Below are 23,903 nucleotides of genomic sequence, written 5' to 3' on the forward strand. Positions count from 1 at the left end.
ATTTTTCTGTTATGGAGAAAACTGCATTAAACAATATGTATATTGTGTTCAAAGTTGTTTTGTACATACGTCATCTAAATTTGTTACGTCAAACGTCGCAATGTTGACGCTTCTATGAGTTTTAGTTCACCTTGGCTTTGACATGCAACAACATTCTAATCTAAATAAAGTAATTGGACAAAAATGTTATTAAATATAATTTGTATTAACATCATAATAAATCTAAAAACTACAGTTAATTATACAGCCACAATAGTTTATAGGTTAGAGTCCTAACCTCTTAACACTATTGCTTACAAGAATTTTGTATGCGTCTGACAATCGAACGACTTCGACAGGCTCATTCGTTTACGTGTTCGAACTAATCAGACATCTTTTCAACTAGAGTAAGATGAGAAGGAAAATATTGTCTGTTTCTAAAACGAATTTACAAATTGCAGAAGGCAAAACATTAAACATCTGGATGACATATGCACAAAAAAACTTTATTTATATAAAAAATCCCAATATGTTTTCAATTAGCCCTTTTCGTATTGTTAAAAAAAAACTGATACCATTATTGCTGATTGCATTCAGACAGTTTTTGTTAATTTTCAACCAATATTTAATACTTAACGAAACGCAAAGCTATTGAGGTCTATATCTTGACGATTAACAATACAGAGCTCTATTGGAATAAATCAGAAAAAGAAGCATATATGAATTTCGAAGCCTAACAAATACAGTAAGTAGTTTTTAAAGTAAATATGGAGTTGGAAAAATGAAATTAAATTTTTGATGATGGTCGATTGTTATAATTTGGCACTAAGTTAATGGTATCAACAAAAAGCTGAGATTAATATGTGGGATAAGTTGAAAGTTGAAATTGACTTACAATAAATCAATGAAGCTTTTAACTTTTTAAGCGTTTGACCTGTTGTAAGTTGTTGTTGAGTTCAATGAATTATTAGGTGATTGCATGATGCTATTCATTTATTTATTCTAAAGAAGTGTTTACTTAAAAAAATTATATTTATAACATATATTAATACAAAGAAAATCCATTAATTTGTGCTATTTATTTCAGCTTTCTGGCATCGTATCTAAAGAACGAAGTTGGTTTGGTAATGCTATAAAATGTGGTAATCAGAAGGCACTGTATCTGGTAAATACACTGAGTGTGGTAGAAAAAATTCCTTTTCGAGCTGACAAAGTATAATTCAGAAATGTTTTAACGTGCGGTCGAGCGTTATCATTCAAGAAGATAACTTTGGCTATTGCTAGTCATTTTTGCATCAATACGTCATTCAATACGTTTTCGTACGCAGTAACATTTATTCTTAGGATGTAAACGTCATTTTGTCATGATATAACTGTGACAATCTTTGGGTTTTCTCTTCTGATAGTTTTGTCTGCGTTTGTGTAGACCCATACACTATTTACGCAATAAAATGGTTTTGATGTATTCGCGCCTAACGTTCATTGTTTACTAACTCTATATTGATGTCATATGATACTTGCGACCGTTTTGATGTTTCTTTAAATTAACATGTCAATTGAAACGTCCCCGGCCTACCATAGTAAAACACATTTTTTTCCAAAATTAGTTTTTTTTATTTAACATAGTTCCCTTCAAGTGTGGATACACTGATTATAGCAAAATAGGCCTCAGTTTCGGCGATCACTTCTTCATTCGACGAAAATTTCTTCCCACCCAGCATTCTTTTGGGATATGAGAACAGGAAATAGTCGCTGGGGGCCAGATCTGGAGAATACGGTGGATTGATGGATTTTTGCCATTGTTTTCACTGACTTGTGACACGGTGTCTTGTCTTGTTGAAGCAGCACTTTATTTTTCTTCAAATGCGGCCGTTTTCCGGCGATTTTGTCCTTCAAACGTTCCAATAACGCTATATAATAGTCGCTGTTGATGGTCCTTCCTTTTTCAAGACACCAAGAACATCCCTGATGTTTGACTTTCCTAGGTCAATGTCCGGAAACCCGGCGTCAAGCCGAGTTTTTGCTTCAGCTGTATTTCTCCCTTCAAAAAGCAATATTTTATCAACCCGCGAAGTTCCTTTTTATCCATTTTTTTCACAATAACAAAAGTTGGTTCACTCAAAATAATATAATTCACAAAGTAATGATCTGACAGCTGTCAAATGTATACACGCATCTTTTAAGGGTTAGAGCTAACTAAAAAACATATGGATTTAATTTTAGTAGCGCCATCTTTGCAAGTGACCTGTTATAAAAGTAATATTTCTGAATCAGCAATCACCCCAATTATAAAAGAAAACAATAGTAATTTATAATATAAATATATTCAATTTTAATTCATTATATAGATATTATACGATAAGTTGATATTTTTGTTATCTTTAAATTATAGTTCATTCAGTTAAAATCTATTGAAATAATTTTTTGCTGTTATGAATCATATCTAATATAAATTGAATATATAAAAATGACGATTTTACACAAATAACATCCATATGAGATTATTTTTCTTGATGGAATATCATCACGTTTCAGTTTATCGATCTTTTTCTAGATTATAATCAATTTACCTTATACTAAATGCGTTTGTTTTGTCTTGCAGCTTTCTCTGCCTCCTTGAGCCGATTGATGGCATGGACGGATCCGAATAAGACTTTGGCCGTCACCTGGATGTTCTTCTGACGGGAGCCCGACGAGTTTCTCTCGTTCACGTTGTTGTTTACTGGTGTGGGATAAGTGTTGTTATTAGCGTCGCGTAATGTCATGGACTTACAATTATCAGGCATTTTGACTGGGTTTCCAATAAGATATCAGCTATCTAGAAAAAAACGAAGTTATAAATAACCTTGTTTGAAATAATTTAACTGTCTAATTATATATAAACTTTCTAATTCTTCTAATTTCTTTTAACCTAGTTTAAAAGAAGTGCTTTGCGTAAAAAAGTTTAAGAAATTTTATATTTGACGAAATTTGCTGTCAATTTGGTGAAAATTAGGTCCTCTTTTCATGACACTGTAATATCTTTGACACGTTAATATTAACATTTTTATTAATTAGTTCGCTATTTTTCAATGTATTTGTTACCTCTGAAAAAATATATTAAGTATTACTATATTTGATTATAATCTGAGCTTGCGTCACTTCTTTAATATGTAAATTTGAATTGTTGTCAGAAAGATGAGAACAAGAATGGATATTGGTTTATTAGTTCCCTGATTTCCAATGTATTTGTCAACTCTCTGATGGAAGACACACAACAATTACTTTGATGGTTATATTTACAATAAAAGTACTTTAATATGAAAGAAAGTATACTATGTATTACTTCATTTTATTAATAGCTGTGCTGAGCTATTAGCTGAGATTTGAAAAGCGTATTGTATAACAGTATAGCGTTCGTTTTTTGATTGAGTCCTGTATCTCGTGCAATTTAAAGAATATAATCAGAAATTCGAGAACGAAAAAGAACGCTGCCTGGATTGGGTGTCTACCTATTGGAGAGGAGAGTAGTGTGACTGAAGAAAAATTTCTTGAAATTAGAAAATCCTCAGTAGAAATAAGTCCTTTTCCTTTTCTTATACGTGCATTTATAACACCGTTTTGATTGAGTTATTTTTCTCGAAGCCGTGAATATTTTTGAGTAGAATATAAGTTATTAGTTTGCGTTATTGTGATATTGTACCTTTTAAGCTAATATACGCCATTGTCTTAAATTCTCGTCTTTCCTTTGTTTGGTCCTTTTATTTAGAGTAGCCTGTTGTCCCTTCATGGTTTGGGCTAAGGGAAAAAGCAAAAACCCCTTTAACAAAACCCCATCCATAGAAGGTTGTGTCAGTTCTCGCCTGAAGACTATCCGACAAAAAGTAGGTTACAGCTTCCAAAATTTACATTATTTAAGAAGACTTGACCAATTTCATGTTCACTGATGATATTTTATGTTTTATAACATTAGCTGATACAAATGTTGATGACACAATATAGTTAGCAATCCAGACTTAGGGACAGAATTAATAAAAAAATATCAATATGTTAACAAATGATGGATTTTCGCTAAATCTCAACCACACCCAGTCAGAGCAAATGCATGGTTCAAGGGCTTGAGTGATCGAGGGAAAATCTCAAATTTCAAAGGCACATACAATGTTTCCACATATTTTTTATCTAAAATAATGAGATATTTGGGTATAATGTTATTGCTAGACTGGTGTAAGGAAAAATCGGAAGTAGCTCAGTATAAAAGCCATTCAATTTGCTTTTTGAGCATTTAGCATATCGTAATATGACTTGTAAAAACATAATAGGTAAGTGTTTTTGTGGTGTAATAGTTATAAGATTAGGCCTACACTCGGAGATCGCGGGTTCTATTCCCAACAAGACAGAAACTTAATTTTTTTATAGTTTGTTTCCAACATTTGTCAAAGACTTGGTCAAATCACCTGGGGCCCCAGGGCCTGAAACATTCCTTATTTCAATGATTTTTTATTCCTATTTTTTCTCATACGGGCTGTACTTTTACTTGGATTATCCATTGTAATATTAAATAAAATAACGGCGTGATTTATTGAGTAAATATCTAACACTAAAAAGAGAAAAAGCAAGTATTTTTACAAAAAAAATTGAACCGACTTCAAAAAATAAATAAGCAACTCAGTAAAAAATAAAAAATACTCAAACTTAGACTTTTATCGCAAAAAAACATTTTATAATAAAATATATACGTAATAGTCGTTGTAAGAACTAAATAAAAATTATTTTGAAGTCGGTGCCGAGCCCTCAAAAGAATACGAAAATAATAATATAATATTATGTTATAAACACAAAATTAAGTTAGGAACAAAATAAATCTACTTTAATATATTTGTTTGGGTACGGTACCGAGTTCAAATTGATTTTTTAGATGATGTATGTGTAAGGCAGAAAATATTACAATCGCGCCTAAAATATATCTTGTTTGAACGTTTATTATGTTAATTCGTCTGTAGGGTTCACGGACTTGAAACCCTTCAAATGGGAGTTTTGGGCAGATTCTATTGTAATATGATTCTTTCCGAGATTGTATTACAAATGAAATATTTCACTTAAGACTTGACATTGAGAATTGACGGCAATATAATTGACGAATTTCTCATACACTTTTGTAGGGCAAAATTGACCCTATGGTTTCGTTGAGAAGTAGACACTTTCCGAGAGAGAATTATGATATGATGGTGAATAATTTTACTTTCCTTGAGTTCCAAGTCCACAAAAACTTGAGTTTTAAAAGATTTCTATGATAATTTTTATTTTAGTGACATTTAATGATAAAAATGCGTCACACGAACTAACCTAATTCAATTTGCTATGTTACTACATATTATCAATAACCAGCTATTGAAGAGGTTTAAACAATCACTGGTTGAAGATGCGACTTGTTTGATGAGAAAATGGGTTTTTGGATATGAATTCTTTACTTGATATGATCTCTACTGGTTTACCTTAAACAATGGGTTCTCCCAGATAAACGTTTGTACGACCGATTTTAAAATATAAACTGAGTAGCTATTATTTATACAAAATTCAAATATTTTTTTGCATTCACCGGTAATTTTTTAAATATTGATGTGTTTTTACGGTTAATAATTTTTACTTCTATTGTGTTTCTAGGATATATTATTTACATTAAACTATTATAATTGAGACAGATTCGAAATAATCGTTTCTGTATCGTTAATATATAGATTGTAACACTTAATTTCTTATTAAACATTATCTTGTTTGTTGTTCGAACTTGCTAAATTGCTATTCGGTTAAATATTTTTAAAAATAATGATCGTTGGTATGTTGCAAGATCGTTTTGTCGTGTATCACCTTGCATAACACCTGTTTTAACTTTCAATGTTCTATCAAACCACATCAGTTTGCAAGTGATAGTTATTTCCTGCGATAGTTTATATATTAATAAAACAACAATATATGCTTTTTTGATATGTAGTAAAAATTTAAGACAACAAAACTATAATTAACAATTAATAATCTTATAGGATTATTCATTCATAGGTCGAACTTGTTTCTTTTCACACTGTAGCATATTATTTCGTTTAATGCTTTTTCCTTCATCTTTATTACAAAATATATATCGGTTATGATTTCATAGTCTTATATATTGAATGTAAATAAACTAGTGGTAAATAAAAATGATTAATGTAGTATTCATATTTTCAAGTAGAATCAAAGATTTGAAATGAACAAAAATCATCAATTAATAATATTCTTCAGCTAAAACAAATACTAGAGTCTGTTTGATTATAAATTTTGTTTATTTCATTAAATAAGTATGCCGAAAAAAAATCGCTATATAGCCCGACATATAGGCCAATAAATTTTAGGTCAGTATATCGATATTTTTTTTGGTTCATATTTTTCGATATTTTTTTCAAGAAGGTATTAAACTTGTAAATGAGAGTATCGAATTTTTAAATTGCTAATTAAAATGACGATATTAAAAACCTAGTTTTTAAGTTAGATTCTCTTTTGTTTTGAGATTTCTTCCCACCGGTTATCATGTAAAATTTGCATGGAAAGGTAGGGTTGGAGCGAAGAAGTGCCGATATTGTTAAAATTTAGTATCGATATTTTTTTCCGCCGATATATCGAATAATTTTTGCCTAACTCTAATAAAATGCTACTAAGATACTAAAACTAGCGGTTTAGGCCACCAAAAAAATATCGATATTTCGATATATCGATATATCGGAGAAAAAAATATCGATATTTTTTTGCAATAAGTATAAAATTAAGTACCAAAATTGGCCAATTGACCAATTTAAAGGTCAACAATAATTGTATTGATTAAACCAGAATTTCCAAAAAATATTAAAATTACAAATATATTTTGTTAAAGGAAGTGTAGTTGCATGGATATTATGTGATTGTAAATATAAATGGTTGCCTGTAGATTAGACCTAAGGCGAGCACCACATAAACAATTGCTCCTAGAACACTAACTAATGGCTAGTCTAGAAAAGAGTTTGCATATTTTTATTGAAGTATAACTTTGTTGAAGTTAACATTTTTATTGTAATGTTTCTATTGTAAATAAGCTAAATTTTTTAAGTTGCATATTGTTTTATATGCTCTTTTTTCCTTTCAAAACTATTTAAATATTAGATATTTTTATAAAGTATTCATGTCATTTATTATATTACAAGAGATAAAAAATATATAAAAAATGTCAAATTGTGTTTCCAATTTCTGGTTAATATATGAATTTAGGAAAATTTATTCCACTTATATTATATTTTTCAAATATATATCATTTATAAGAACTGGCAATGCGAGTTTCAAGAAATAGCCTCTTATCAGTAAAGTAGTTACAATATTACACTATACAAACATTATATATGGCATTATTGTTAAGTCATAGATAATGAACATAATATTATAGTGATTCATCATAAATGTTTACAATAAAACCTAAAATATATTTCATTTAACAATATGTGTATGTCAATTTTGCCACAAGAAAATAGAACGCACCTTTATTTATACTTTTCTTGATGTCTATCAATGAATAGTGTATCTCTTGTTAAAATAAAGCCAATGATCTAGACATGATGTTAGACACGTAGCTGTGCTAAAAGTAATAAAATAATGCAGGTATTAAATGATATCAGATATAAATATTTTTTTATGATATAAATTCCAATAGTTGATATTGTCATAGTTTTTGATGAAGCGATATTGTTTGTTTTGTTGTGATTATTTACCATTTGTAATTTTTTTGATAGTGGTTCCGTTTAGAAATAAAATATCTGAATCATGATAATTAACAAATATTTAATGTTCTATTTGAATGCTCGTATCATCTAATATTGTGATGTTCCCACAGATTTATTGTTTTAAGTCAATATTGGTATCATGCTTTAAAAAACTCTGGTGATATTTGTTGTTTGAAATATTTTTATGAGGTAATTTGCAGATCACTTATGGTAAAAATGACGATGGTCTAAAAGTTATAACGAATACTGTTGTATTTCAAGATGTAAAGGGCCAAATAGAATACATTATTTTTGAATCCTACTGTGGTCCAGAAATGATTTAAAATAAACAGGAACAGGAATCATTTACATAAGCAGAGAGAGATTGGTTCTTTGCATTTAAGATCTGATGACTATAGACTCTAGGGTGAGAGTGTATTGCTTAACTAAGATGCAGTTCATTGTTGTAATTTAAATAGTATGTCAATAGGCACCAATGTTACTATCAACAAAAGTTGTTTTGACTAAACCTGAATTTCCAAAAAGACGTTAAAATTACAAATATAATTTTTAAAAGAAATATAAATTGAGAGGCTTCCTTATTGAACTGATATTGAAATCATCGCTCGCGTTTCAACATTGTTTTGTAACGATGACGAATATGTGCTTTCAACTTCAGGCAGTAGTAACACCAAAAAGATTAAGAAGTAAGTGTTTATATGATATAAGAATGCGAGCATGAATTATTAATAGATCTATGTAATGAGTTGTGCTTTTGTTATAATGCTATGTTAACTAAATGTTATGTACAGGTGCACCATATTATATTATCTATTTTTTATTACTATATATTATTTAGTGAAATTTGACTATATCCCGATTTTTTTTATTTATTACCAAATTTATGTACTTAGCAAATTAATCAACATAATATTGTCATAAGATATATTATAAATGTCATAGAAATAATAATTAAGTTTGTTTTATTTATATTAATTTATTTAGAAATTTATTCAGAAATCTTTTAACCAAGTTTATTAAATTATTATTAGTAGCTCTGGACTTGTTGCTATAAAATCAGTTGATATCTTACTCTAACTAACAGGTCAATCGAAAAGCCCCCGCCCTACCATAGTAAAACACCTTTTTTGGGCAATTTTTTTTATTCAACATAATTCCCTTCAAGGGTGATTTTTGTAGTACGATTTGTTCTTTGCATCAAAATAGGCCTCAGTTTCGTCAATCACATATTCATTCAACGAAGATTCTTCCAGCGAACATTCTTTTGAGATTTGAGAACAGAAAATAATCACTGGGGGCCAGATCTGGAGAATAGGGTGGATGAGGAAGCAATTCGAAGCTCAATTCATGGATTTTTGTCATCGTTTTCACTGACTTGTGACACGGTGCATTGTCTTGGTGAAGCAACGTATTCTTTTTCTTCAAATGCGGCAGTTTTTCGGCGATTTCGTCCTTCAAACGGTCCAATAATGCGATATTCCATGCGCATCATAAAATACAGACGCCATAACCTTGCCAGACGACTGTTGCATTTTCCCACGCTTTGGAGTGGGTTCATCGTGTTCAGTCCACTCGGATGACTGTCGATTGGATTTGGAGCCATGTTTGGAGCATTGCCACATATCGACGCAAAAACTCGGGTTTATTACGTTTGATCTTAAATACTGCTCCGATTTATCAACTCGTCGTTGTTTTTGGTCAAAAATGAGCTCGCGCGGCACCCACTTTGCACAGACCTTTCTCATACCCAAATATTCGTGAATTTCATTTCATTCAGTTTCAATTTACGGTCATTCAATATCTTTTTATGGATTTTTTAAATGTTTTCGTCGGTAACGTCGGTTTTGAATGTGTCGGTTCATTTCACCACGTCTAATCTTAGCATGTCAATCCTTGACGGTTGACATCTGTCAAATGTATACACGCATCTTTTGAGGGTTAGGGCTAACTAAAAAACATATGGACTTAATTCTAGTAGCGCCATCTATGTGCCAGGCCGGGGACTTTTCAATTGACCTGTTAACTCGACTCACTTTTCTCAGTCTGAAATATTGATAGAACACTGACAATATTTTGGGGTACTATAAATATCAGCAAGCAAGAAGAATTATTTTGATATATTTGGGGTAACAAAATTAAAATTTTACGCTACATCAATAGCGATTCCCAGCGAACATATAGACGAAAAGAAAACAATTTTTTTTTCAATGAATGTAACTTATTGTAGGAGCGTACAATATATATAATGCGGATGTGTACATGTTACACCACAATATCAAGGTCAGTATTGTAATACATTAAATTAAATTTAATATCATTAACCTAGGTTAGATTAATGATCCAGTCATGATAAAGTCATGACTCGTTTTTAATAGCATATATGTGTATCGGTCGGTTTCTAATAAGAACAAAAAACATTATAAAGTTACGTATACTGATTTTATTATTCATTGATTAGATCAGGTAGTAAAATAAAAACTGTATTAATGCATTGAAGAAGTTGTAAGTTGTTTGAAATAAGATGGGTTATTTATATTTCTAAATTTATTTAGTTCCAAGTTTCTAAAGTCATCCACTTTTTTTATCAATTATATCTTATATTAGTTTTACTTGCATTGTACGTACGTACATAATATACAAGCAAGGCGAGTACGGGATTAATACATCAGTATGTTTTTCCTAAATTAAATTAAAACTAATACGCTAAAGAAGTTCGTGTGGTTTGGTTCGCTTCAATCTTCTGGTTTCCTGCGGGTTATCAAATGGCTGTATCGCCTCCACGCTGCTATAATTCAGCAAACTAATTTCATGTTTTAAGGCGAAATCTTGGATCACTTCGTGTATCCATTTGATTTCGGGGTCATCGTGCAGATCTTTGTTGGTTACGTAACGATAACCATTGGTAATTAATGGTAGAACTTTGTTTGGTTTACGTTGAATTAATAGGAACCACCTATACTTGTATACTATATATTGACCAATAAGGAACTACTATGGTACGAAATGAGTTGAAATTTTGATAAACAAAAGTCGCGAAGGATCGATGTTTGGATAATATTCAAATAATACTTCTCGACAATTACTCTTTTGTATAAAAATATATTAGTATACATTTGTTAAGCATAAATTAAGGCTTGCTTGAAAGTTATTATCTTTAATATATTAACGATAATAACAGAAATTAAATCTATTTTTTTTAATGGTGAATTGGTAACGTTTTACTACTCTTTGTTTCGAGTAATACCTTTAAGTGTAATTAATGATTTGTTCTAAAGATTGCGAATCCTATTTTAAATGACATCTTTATATCAGATTGTCTACGATGCGATAGAGGTGTGTCTGAACTAACACGAGACCAATTAAACACGAAGAAGCCTTGATTTCGAAATGCCAGTCAGCGTCACGACAAATAGACACAACCATACTTTCGAAGAATTCTAAACAGTTTGATCTAATGGTCATTATAGGTACGTCTTGTACACATGACTGGGTTTTATTAAAGATTACATTGTTATGGCCCATTGTTAACGATTAAGTTGTGATATTTATTATAAATACATTACAGTTGTTTTATGGTTTAATTTTGATAATGTCTATGGTTTTTACAGATGCCACGGTAACTCTCCAAAATGTAACTGGACAAAATGGTAATAAGTTAAGTAATATAAAATTGTTCGAGTTTAAAGTTTTATATTGTAAGATTGAATACCTGTTATCAATGTACCCTCAAGCATTAGTAATTTAAATTTTCAGGCTAATAATTTTTAACTTATATTTTCAATTTGAATAAATATAGCGGTAAGACATAATTATAATTTTTAGAAGTACATGGTAACATCAACAAATAATTAGATGGAAAATGTTGTTGGGAATGATTTCCAAACTTAATAATTTGGCATCGAGAAATAAGAGAGCTGCTAGAAATTTAAAACTGTGCGAAGACGCTGAAAGTTCCAAATGAATTGGACCATAATGACTATAATAGGTCAATTGAAAAGTGTGTCCGACCGGACACATAGATGTCACTACTAGAATTAAATCCATATATTTTTTAGTTAGCCCTAAGTATCAAAAGATGCGCCTATAAATTTGAACGCTATTGGATTATTAGTTTGTGAATTATAGCATTTTGAGTAAAGTAACTTTTGTTATTGTAAAAAGAAATTATGAAATGGAATTTCGCGTGTTGATAAAATATTGCTTTTTGAAGGGAGAAATACAGTTGAAGCAAAAACTTAGCTTGATACCAAATTTCCGGACACTGCCCTAGAAAAATCAAGGATTGGTATGCTTTGATGAAGTTTAGACGTGGTGAAATGAGCACCGAAGACGATGAACGCAGTGTATGAATTTGCATGCATTTTGAATGAGTTGATGATTCGGAGCAGTGTTTGAAGATGATCAAGCGTAATAAACCTGAGATTTTGCATCGATATGTGACTATGGATGAATCATGGCTCCGTCATTTCAGTCCGATGTCCAATCGACAGTCATCCGAATGGACTGCATACGATGAACCCGCTCCAAAGGGTGGGAAAACGAAACAGTCAGCTGGCAAGGTTATAGGAATAATTTTCATTGTTGGAATTATGTTGAAGAAAAAAAAAGTATACAACAAAATATTGAAAACTCCATGAAAAAAAATCTATGAAAACCAACGTGAAAATGATAAAAGTAACTTGGCTCTGCATGCTGTAGTACCAGAGATTTTTCTTAATAAATCATTGTGTTATCATACTAACCATTAACAACTCATAACGTTAAGTAAATCTTCATTATAGTGTCTATGATGATGTTATTAAAAATATGAAATTGATACTTGATAATGTAGAAAATAAATCTTAAAACGCCATATTTATTAGTATTTTAAAAATACTGTTGCGAGAAAATCAGCTAGACTTGCATATAAAATAAGTAAATGCAAATTACGAAAATATGTAAATCTCTTTATTATCTTTCATAAAGCACCGTTAAAAAATTATATAAAACAATATTAACAATTCAAATGAATTTCCCTATAATTAAAGCAACTTTTTACACATTTTTCTTGCTTTCTTAATTAGAATAGGAAACAAGGGAATGGTATAATTGAAATATCAGATTAATGGAGACAATTTACGGGGGTTTCCTTGTGTTGTTACTATCTCGAAACTAGGGTGTTGAAAGTATTGCCATCTATCATTTAATATTTTTATGACACAGATGGATGTACACGTACTCAGAACATTAGCATTTGTAGTGTTTAGAGAAACATAGTTGAAAAATAAAAACTGTTGTGTTTGTCTGTTGTGTTGAGTTTCATTTTTGTCGATGTAACAAAATTAACAACTACTTTTTTTCCATCTTCTACTGCTTCTAAGCGAATTAAAATATGTTACTTTTGCATCAGAAATTGATAGAGTGCTTGCACTGATAATGCACAATGGTATTTTTTGGTATTTATTGATCTGACATTTATTCCGTGTACTATAAATAGTTGGACTCCTCAGCATTCCAAATTACTTTAATAATTGATTCGTTTAGCTTTCGTATCGAGAACAAATTGAGACGGCAACGTTTTAAAAGTAAAAAGCGTTAATACAAGTATTCTAATATTCATGAAAGATATATTAAAACCAATAAAATTACTTTTGTAAATATTTTTGATTCAAAATGCGGAATTATAAAATATAGCCCTCGTGATCGCGTAAAATATTCAGATGAATATCGAAATTTTCCTCTTTCTTTACTATATATTGTTATATCGTCTCAATCAAGCTTGTTCTACTTAAATGAACTACATATTTACCAAAATAAAATATACTTTCACATATTTTATTTAACGCCCACTTACTTACTCGAAACTGACTTAAAAATAAAATATTCATAATGATGTTTCTTAGTGAAACACGTAGAATATTGAAGAGGTTTGCTTACCCAACAGATTACATTCAGGTCAAATCCAACTGTTCTACTGAGACGAAATGAGTTCGTTCAGTTTACTCTGTTTTTCTGGCCCTATTACAAATGTAAACATAGGAGGTACCAACTATGATAGGTAAAAGAGCTAACAAATACATTTTAAGTAATCTAAACTATTAACAATTTGCTCTGATAATTTGTTTCAATACAAATTGATCTGTATTCGAAGCCTATTAAATATAAATAAAATAATAGTAGCTATATTTTATATTAATAGTTTGCAGTTTGGAATAACATTTTTATGTTAATTTATAACTTAACAAATCATTCAAGAATAATACTTCGGAGACCTTGATATAGGACATACGTAATTCTATAAAAGATAACAAGAAAATGAAAAAGTAATTCATTAACTTGAAAAATTGAAGAACCAAAGCAATGTTGAAGAAGCTGAGATGAAACATTATTATGAGATTACATAAAAGTAGTGTAGTAACAGACCATAAATTAAATAACTATTTAATTAATAAGGAACTATTAATTTATTAATATTTAATTAATGTACCCTTGATCTAAGGTTTGTTTTGTGCCCAGATATACAGAAAGTTTATAACAGATGTTTTGATGTTGTTAAATATTTCAAATTATCTGGACTAAGGATGATTGGTGTATGACTCAGCATGGTTTGTACCCGATATTAATATAATTATTTATATAGCACAAGTACCAAAATATGTCAAACAATGTCAAAATTATAATATCAGAAATCATAATGGATTAAATATTATAAATAATGGTATATTTTTTGAATTAAGTACACATTTTAATATACGAGAAGTTTCAATGTAAGAAAATAAACAAAACTAAATTTTAATAGATACTGTTAAATGTATGACACTAAAGATATTTTCTATAATATATTTATTCTTTAAAACAGCTCGGGCAAAAGTCCCGCTACCTTTTTGATTACGCGTGATCTTGGTTATGTGACGTTAAGCTCAGTTTTGCTTTAACCGTTGTGTTGTGTAGACGTCCAAATTATATTATGGGTAAATATATGCTACAAGGACGAGCAAAAATAGTGACAATATTTATGGAAAATAATCGTTTCATTATTTCCACTCAGCGGAAATTGCGTCAAAAATATCCTAATCGTCCAGTGCCTTACAAAACCACAATTTAGCGTTTACATGGGAATTTTCGACAGTACGGTGCGACAGCAGACGGGTCTCGTTCTGGAAGACAATGCACGGCTTGTAACGCTGAAAATGTGGCTTTGGTGCGTTATAGTGTTGTAGAGTCTCCAGAAACATCGGAGACGTGGTTCCTAGTGATTCTGCACGCAGCTTAAGGCGAATTTTGAAAATGTTCCCGCACAAAATTCAATTAGTCCAAAAATTGCCAAGAGATCCTGATGAATGGGTTGAGTACAGTAATGCAATCCCAAGGCTGTCTCGTGAAATTGAAGATTTTTCGTCTAAATTGATAATGAGCGATGAAGCCCATTATCTTCTCAGTTGACACGTCAATAAACAGAACAGTTGGTTTTGGAGAACATATAATCCTCAACTAATTCATGAATCATCATCGCATCCACTAAAAATAACTATATGGTGTGGTATTCATGCTGAAAACATCATTGTCTCGCAATTTTCTTGTACCTGAAATGGCAGAGCAATGGCCACAGCACACAGAGTTCGCTCAACATTTCAATTATTGAATGACGTTTTCGCACGAATACTAATTTCGTGAAGTGGCGATTTAGCATGGCCAGTCAGATTTCCGGATTTAACAGCACCAGACATTTTCTTATGGGGTTTTTTAAAATCAAAAAAAAGTTTATGTGAAAAAGCCCCAAATGATTCAACATCTTAAAGACCATATTTGTCACGTAGTTGAAGAAATTCAGCCTCAGATGTTGTAGGATGTTATGAAAAATGTCTTAAAAGGAGCCGAAAGTTGCATAGCGAATCGCGGTCACCATTTAGCCGACATAATTTTTCAATCATAACGAAAAAAGAATGTAAAGGCCTAATAAACTTTTTATGAAAACCAAATTTACTTATCTTTTCTTTGGGCAAAGTTATCATATTTAAGAATCAAACAAAATGGTAGCGGAACTTTTCCCCCACGTTGTAGATTTCTATTTAGTTTATTTATTGCATTATACATATATTATTTCTATATATGTAGGTATAATTTTTACGTTTTATTGAATTCCATTTAATTTGTTTATATTGTTTGAGAAATAAAATTTTGTTTTTTATTTAATTATTATTGGTCAAGAAAATATGACATCAGGAGTTAGTTACTTGATGCCATGGTGGCGTGTACCTGGTAATATAATAAAATGTCTTCACAACAACATATTTTTTATCTATGATGGAAATTTAAAAGAACGAATCAAAATTTCCTAATGGCGGTAATACCGCCATGTATTTACTGGTCCATCTACCATTCACACTCTAGTAACAGACCTTAGAAAAAGACAATTTTAAGAAAACTACAGGAGAACATTAAATGTACAAATTTTTTTAAAACATTTCACTATTTCTAACTGAATCCAAAATATTTTTCTAATAATTGTAAATTGAGTGTATTAAAAATGAATCGACGAAATATTTAAATGTTATTACTGTAATAGAATTAAATAAGTACTTTTAAAACAGAAAAGAAATGTTGGCAGAGGTATGTTATAGCTAAGATGAAATACAAGAGGAAGGGTATGAACTATATTAGAAAATTAAATAACTCATTGGCGTTTGTGTAGTATATTACTTTTAAATAGTATTATCATATAATGGGTCATTTTGTAAGGAAATCCCAACTGTAACGAAAACTTGTGAATCTAATAAAGTAAATTGTTAAAATATGTTAAAAGGTAATTTGCTTTTAGTTTAAATCGTGTTTTGGTGTATTGATGAACTATTTGACAAGCTACAACATAATTTTAAAATTACATCTAATTAGTGTACCGACCATTTGGATTCGTTCAAATATCATTTAATCATAATATTTTGACTGCAATAATTATATCACATCATATAATTAAATGACAAAATCTGAAATAATATTTTTCGTAAGTTATGTTTTTTACTAGAAATAGTGGTTTGTTGGCAAAGAACTTTGAAATATCCGGTTTGATGATGGTGATGATGATGAAATTCTATAAATAATTATAATTCAAAAAAATAGTAATGCATTGTATATGAATATGACTAATGCGAGCCTAAGATTACCACTAATTAATTAAAGTAATTAAAAAAAGACAAATAAATAACTGGAGCTTAAGTAAGATTTATTTTTAAGTAATATTTACCGATTTATTTCCACCATATTTTTGGTAAAAGTTCAAAACAATTTTTTCATAATATATTGTTCTACATATATATTATTACGTGCAGTATTTAGTTATAAAATATTTCTAGAAAGGGATTTCGGTTTATACTGTCTATCTGGGGTTAAAACTCTATTATAACTCAAATTCTAATTAGTATTCACTAATTTCTCGCTTATTTAAATCAGATTCAAAAATAAACAATTTTATCACTAGAAACACTCAGAATACTGAAGAGGTGTATTTACCCAATAAATTAATTACATTCATGTCAAATCCAAGTGTTATACCAAGATGAAACAATGGTTCGTTTAGTTGAGTCTGTTTACATATGACTCTATTAGAAATTCAAACGTATGAGGTACCAACTAGGGTAAGCAAAATGATGGAAGAGGTAGTTTTAAGCATAACAATTTGTAATATAGGATTGTTTCCATACAATATCAATACAACATTTTTACATTTTTATTTTTCCCAATATTTTGAAATATACAAATAAAAAATATCTAATATTATTTGGTATGTTATTAGATCTTTTAAATGCCAACACACACAACAGCAAAAATAAAAATGTTTTGCCTTCAATATCTGCTCCAGGAGGAAGATATAACCTTTTTATATAAAAAAGATTACCCATTATTTACTTTTTAAGAATATTTTTAAAAATAATAAGTAATTGGGAATGAATTTTAACTAATGAAGTATAACATTTTCTTCTTTATCATTGAAACATTCTAAAACATAAGTTTTAATGCTGTCGACTTCAACAAGTAAATATTCATTCATAAGATTTACAAATTAATATTTTAATATAAATGATTCGACCAAAAAAAGCAATGCAAACTTGAAATTTTAAGCGTTAAATTATTTTCGTTTATAGTATGTATAAAGTATGATACAAATATGAGTAGTATAAATATAAGTATGAAAAAGGTACTTATTTTTATAAATTATAGGTTATATAAATAATTCTTTTTTAATAATATTTTAAACTCTTAGAGTTTGATGTTATAAATAATTAGTTGCATTAAATAAAAAAATGTCCTGAAACCATATTTGATGATTTGATTACTCAATTTCTGACTATAAACAAAAGTTGGGTTATTAAAAAAATAGTATGGCACAATAAAGAGATAATATAATGCACACAACCTGTTGACTTGCCAATGTAGCTACAGCTGTAAATATTTTAAATTTATTGTTACTACATTCAAGACACTACATCCAAAAATTTATTGAAACAATAATTTCATGAATTGAATTAAATTTTAAAAATTTTGAATTAATTATTTTAAAAAATTATTTATAGATTAGTGATGTAACGCTGGTCGTTAATTTATTCCTTCAAGATGTCAAATCTAAATCAACGCCACTGACTATTAAAATTATCCATAATTGTTATGGATTATAGAGCTTAATATTTCAACGATCAGATATCTTGTTGAATCAAAAGAGGTCCATGTTTAATATTTATTGGAAGAAATTAACCTATGCAGGGCCAAGATGATATTTTAGGAGAAGCCAGATATTGTTGAAATTTAATGTGAATTAAATTAACAAAGAAAAAATCAAAATATCTAACAAACCTAGCAGTATATGTAGGCAAATATGATATTTTGGTTTGTTTACATAACTTCTAAGTTGAAAATAAGCTCCATTTGAACATATATCAATATAAATATAGTAATAAAATATAAATGTATGTAAATATACCATGAATGCAAAAATTTAGAAGCGAAATTTATGGACTACTTATAAAGAGATATCCCGTTTTGTATATGGCTGAAAATCGAGACTGAGAATGATATATTTTCATTTTATTTCTCAATATAAGATAGTCAATATACTATATTTTATTTAGATTAAAATAGATTTAAGACATTTAAAATATTCAATTATTATTATGAAGTTAGAATAAAATAAATTGATTTCAATAAATTAAATGAAATTTTCAAAATATATATTTTTGTTTGCAATCCGAAGATAATATGAAAGTAAAGTACCCTTAATTATTAACTGCAATTTTGAATTTACCTTCGTATACATTTTTGTCGTTAACTCGACGACGTAATTACACAAATAACATATGTTTACAAATATAACAAATACAACTTCATGAATTGTTCGATAGGTATTTTTTACTTAAATACTTTAAAAAATTATTTATAGATTACTGATGTAACACTGGTCCTTAATTTATTCCTTTAAGATGTCATATCGAAATGAACCTCACTGACTATTAAAATTATCCATAATTGTTGTAGATAAGGGGAATATAGAGCTTGATATTTCAACGATCAATTATTTTACAGCTGGTGTTATAGCTGAATTCAGGATCAGATGTATTGTTGAATCAAAAGAGGTCCATGTTTGATATTTATTGGAGGAAATTGAGCTATGCAGGGCCAAGATGATATTTTAGGAGCAACCAGATATTGTTGAAATTTAATGTGAATTAAATTAACAAAGAAAAAATCAAAATATCTAACAAACCTAGTATATGTAGGCAAATATGATATTTTGGTTTGTTTACATAACTTCTAAGTTGAAAATAAGCTCCATTTGAATATATATCAATACAAATATAGTAATAAAATATAAATGTATGTAAATATACTTTGAATGCAAAAATTTAGAAGCGAAATTTATGGACTACTTATAAAGAGATATCCCGTTTTGTATATGGCTGAAAATCGAGTCTGAGAATGATATATTTTCATCTTATTTCTCAACATAAGATAGTCGATATACTGTATTTTATTTAGATTAAAATAGATTTAAGACATTTAAAATATTAAATTGATTAAATGAAGTTAGAATAAAATAAATTGATTTCAATAAATTAAATGAAATTTTCGAAATATATATTTTTGTTTGCAATCCGCAGAAAATATGAAAGTAAATTACCCTTAATTATTAACTGCAATTTTGAATTTGCCTTCGTATACATTTTTGTTGTTAACTCGACCACGTAATTACACAAATAACATATGTTTACAAATATAACAAATACAACTTCATGAATTGTTCGATAGGTATTTTTTACTTAAATACTTTAAAAAATTATTTATAGATTACTGATGTAACACTGGTCCTTAATTTATTCCTTTAAGATGTCATATCGAAATGAACCTCACTGACTATTAAAATTATCCATAATTGTTGTAGATAAGGGGAATATAGAGCTTGATATTTCAACGATCAATTATTTTACAGCTGGTGTTATAGCTGAATTCAGGATCAGATGTATTGTTGAATCAAAAGAGGTCCATGTTTGATATTTATTGGAGGAAATTGAGCTATGCAGGGCCAAGATGATATTTTAGGAGCAACCAGATATTGTTGAAATTTAATGTGAATTAAATTAACAAAGAAAAAATCAAAATATCTAACAAACCTAGTATATGTAGGCAAATATGATATTTTGGTTTGTTTACATAACTTCTAAGTTGAAAATAAGCTCCATTTGAATATATATCAATACAAATATAGTAATAAAATATAAATGTATGTAAATATACTTTGAATGCAAAAATTTAGAAGCGAAATTTATGGACTACTTATAAAGAGATATCCCGTTTTGTATATGGCTGAAAATCGAGTCTGAGAATGATATATTTTCATCTTATTTCTCAACATAAGATAGTCGATATACTGTATTTTATTTAGATTAAAATAGATTTAAGACATTTAAAATATTAAATTGATTAAATGAAGTTAGAATAAAATAAATTGATTTCAATAAATTAAATGAAATTTTCGAAATATATATTTTTGTTTGCAATCCGAAGAAAATATGAAAGTAAATTACCCTTAATTATTAACTGCAATTTTGAATTTGCCTTCGTATACATTTTTGTTGTTAACTCGACCACGTAATTACACAAATAACATATGTTTACAAATATAACAAATACAACTTCATGAATTGTTCGATTATATATAGGTATTTTTTACTTAAATACTTTAAAAAATTATTTATAGATTACTGATGTAACACTGATCGTTAATTTATTCCTTTAAGATGTCATATCGAAATGAACCTCACTGACTATTAAAATTATCCATAATTGTTGTAGATAAGGGGGTTATAGAGCTTAATATTTCAACGATCAATTATTTTACAGCTGGTGTTATAGCTGAATTCAGGATCAGATATCTTGTTGAATCAAAAGAGGTCCATGTTTGATATTTATTGGAGGAAATTGAGCTTGCAGGGCCAAGATAATAATTTAGGAGCAACCAGATATTGTTGAAATTTAATGTGAATTAAATTATCAAAGAAAAAATCAAAATATCTAACAAACCTAGTATATGTAGGCAAATATGATATTTTGGTTTGTTTACATAACTTCTAAGTTGAAAATAAGCTCCATTTGAACATATATCAATATAAATATAGTAATAAAATATAAATGTATGTAAATATACTTTGAATGCAAAAATTTAGAAGCAAAATTTATGGGCTACTTATAAAGAGATATCCCGTTTTGTATATGGCTGAAAATCGAGTCTGAGAATGATATATTTTCATCTTATTTCTCAACATAAGATAGTCGATATACTGTATTTTATTTAGATTAAAATAGATTTAAGACATTTAAAATATTAAATTGATTAAATGAAGTTAGAATAAAATAAATTGATTTCAATAAATGAAATGAAATTTTCGAAATATATATTTTTGTTTGCAATCCGAAGAAAATATGAAAGTAAATTACCCTTAATTATTAACTGCAATTTTGAATTTGCCTTCGTATACATTTTTGTCGTTAACTCGACCACGTAATTACACAAATAACATATGTTTACAAATATAACTCCCACAGGCAGTGTTCGAAACTAGCCAGTAAATAAAATATCATTCCTAATGATGTTTTCCACTGACAATAGTTCGTTAAAGTCAAGTGTGGCAGACTCTTCAAATACCACACAGGTTTATCTGAAACATCTAGAATATTGAAGAGGTGTGCCTACCATCAAATTCTATCTAGGTCAAGCTGAAACGTTATATACAATCAACTCAAGGACACCGTAATTTTTTCTTTCTTTTTTCGTCTACCACGTAATATAGGTCAGTAAATTACCTCGGCCTTTTGTATCGTGATGATAGAAAATAGTAATAATATTGTCAAATTTAATGTAATGTAACACGAAGACCACTTTCTACTGTTCAAACTCACCCTCTCTCCCAAAATCACCATCCTCATTTCGGGGATTTCTTTTCGGTTTTATCTACACAGTCACGTGAAATTTAAGTCGTCGTTAAAAATGGTGGTTCGGTAATTGGGGGAATAAATGAAAGCTACTTACCACCGGGAAAGGTTTAGAATATCCAGTGCATCGTATCCTGCTACGGTCAATTTTCTATAATCGACCTGCTACAGCTGAGAACTGACACACTGACTGAGTGAACTCGCTTTGGTCAACGAGAAGGTATCAGGCCACTCTCTCTTGCGCATTTTGGGTTCACAGCCTAGTCGTACGTCTTGCCGGTCTTTCTTTACCGGGGTATCGTCTAAAGTAAACAAAATAATAAATACACTAATTCACAGTAGCGTTAAATGAGGTTAATATTATTATTTCCGATGTTATTGTTTTTAAAGTTTTGTTTGTTTTTGTTTAGATACATGTTTCTCTAACTAATCGCTGCAAGAAAACTTGAATGTTATCAAAAAATATTGTATTTTTGAATGTTGGTCAAGTAATGGTTAGGAACATTTTCCAGAAACTAATTTAGGGTAAATGATGTGGCTCGGAGAATGGAAGTAAAACGAAATGAAACAGTGGTGTTTACATTATGTGACCGTTATTTGTTGGCTATATAAAAAAATAATGTGAAAAATACAATTAGATAAAACGGATGGCAGCGGTGTTACCTGGAGACGAGGCTTGGGCAGTCGATGGTGGCACGTCTAAACCAAACGATGGTTGAGCGCTGAATCAATCGAAATATCCTTCAATAACATCTCAGATAAACGTCTGGGGGTTGCCAGTTATTCGTTATCGGGTTCCAGTTGGCGCTGCTGGCACCCCGCCCGTGTTCAACATCTGGGATTATATTTCTGGGTAATTTGTAGACCGTTATTCCACGATGTAAAATTCGACATGCTTCAAGGTCGCTACACTAATAAATGTAATGGATCTAGTGGCACAAAATAAACCAATAAATTCATCGCTGTATGTTTATAGGCAATTTTGGAGAAATGTTTCGCGACGTCCAATATCAAGGTGTCATTACTTCATTTCTTCGATGATATTACATATTTTAGTCGATATTGTAGGAATCGCGAAGGCATTTGAATAATTATTTTCATTTCTATGGTGCATTTGTCTTTTATTTGTTTTGGGTGATATTTTCGATATGCCTGACAGAAAGAGGAGTGCGTTTATTTGATTTTATGTAGGCATGTTCAAAAATTTATCCGAAATTGTAAGAAACAATAAAAGCTTTGTCGAGTAATTTTAAACTGAAATCTTTTGTATATAAATCGAATTGCTTCTATATGAAGTACATAATTATAAAAAAAATTCAAAATATCGAGTAATTTCTTGATTATTTCAAAATATAAAAACTCGTACTGTGCGTCTTGTTATTTTCTAGAACAAGCTTTTGAAAAGTGAATACGTCAAATTTAGCTGTCCTGCCAATTTTATAATTCTATCCTGACCGCAAATTAATAAACTAAAATACTTTTCATATGCGCTCATTTAAGATTCCGTTCTGTATTCATTATATTTTGTGCTGTGGATTCGCATTATTTTTCGGGCTCATAATGAGTACGATTCGGTCACACCTTTCTCATATAATGATGATCAACTAGGCAGTTATCTCACAGAGACAAAAAACAGTAAGCAAGATTTCGTGAATCTATGTTCCAACCTAACCAATAGACCAATAACCTGTTGCATATATAAATCAAGTACAT

General features: G+C 29.5%; 1 protein-coding gene across 3 annotated transcripts in view; it reads right to left on the reverse strand.

Moving 5' to 3' along the window:
• The window catches only part of LOC143196017 (salivary peroxidase/catechol oxidase), a 73,847-nt gene extending 51,418 nt beyond the window's left edge, over positions 1-22,429 (reverse strand). For 2 of the 3 annotated variants that reach the window (XM_076403613.1, XM_076403602.1), the window contains exons 1-3: positions 22,288-22,429; positions 2,753-2,797; positions 2,550-2,701 (exon numbers count right to left, since the gene is read on the reverse strand). In XM_076403613.1, coding sequence (XP_076259728.1) covers positions 2,550-2,614 — 65 coding nt within the window. In that variant the 5' untranslated portion in view covers positions 2,615-2,701; positions 2,753-2,797; positions 22,288-22,429. The other variant, XM_076403608.1, reaches the window with a different exon arrangement.
• Positions 22,430-23,903: the final 1,474 nt, after the last annotated feature.

This window comes from Rhynchophorus ferrugineus, unplaced genomic scaffold (genome assembly GCF_030347505.1).
Source record: "Rhynchophorus ferrugineus isolate W39M unplaced genomic scaffold, kcgeb_rfMv2 rfM1, whole genome shotgun sequence".
NCBI lineage: Eukaryota > Metazoa > Arthropoda > Insecta > Coleoptera > Curculionidae > Rhynchophorus > Rhynchophorus ferrugineus.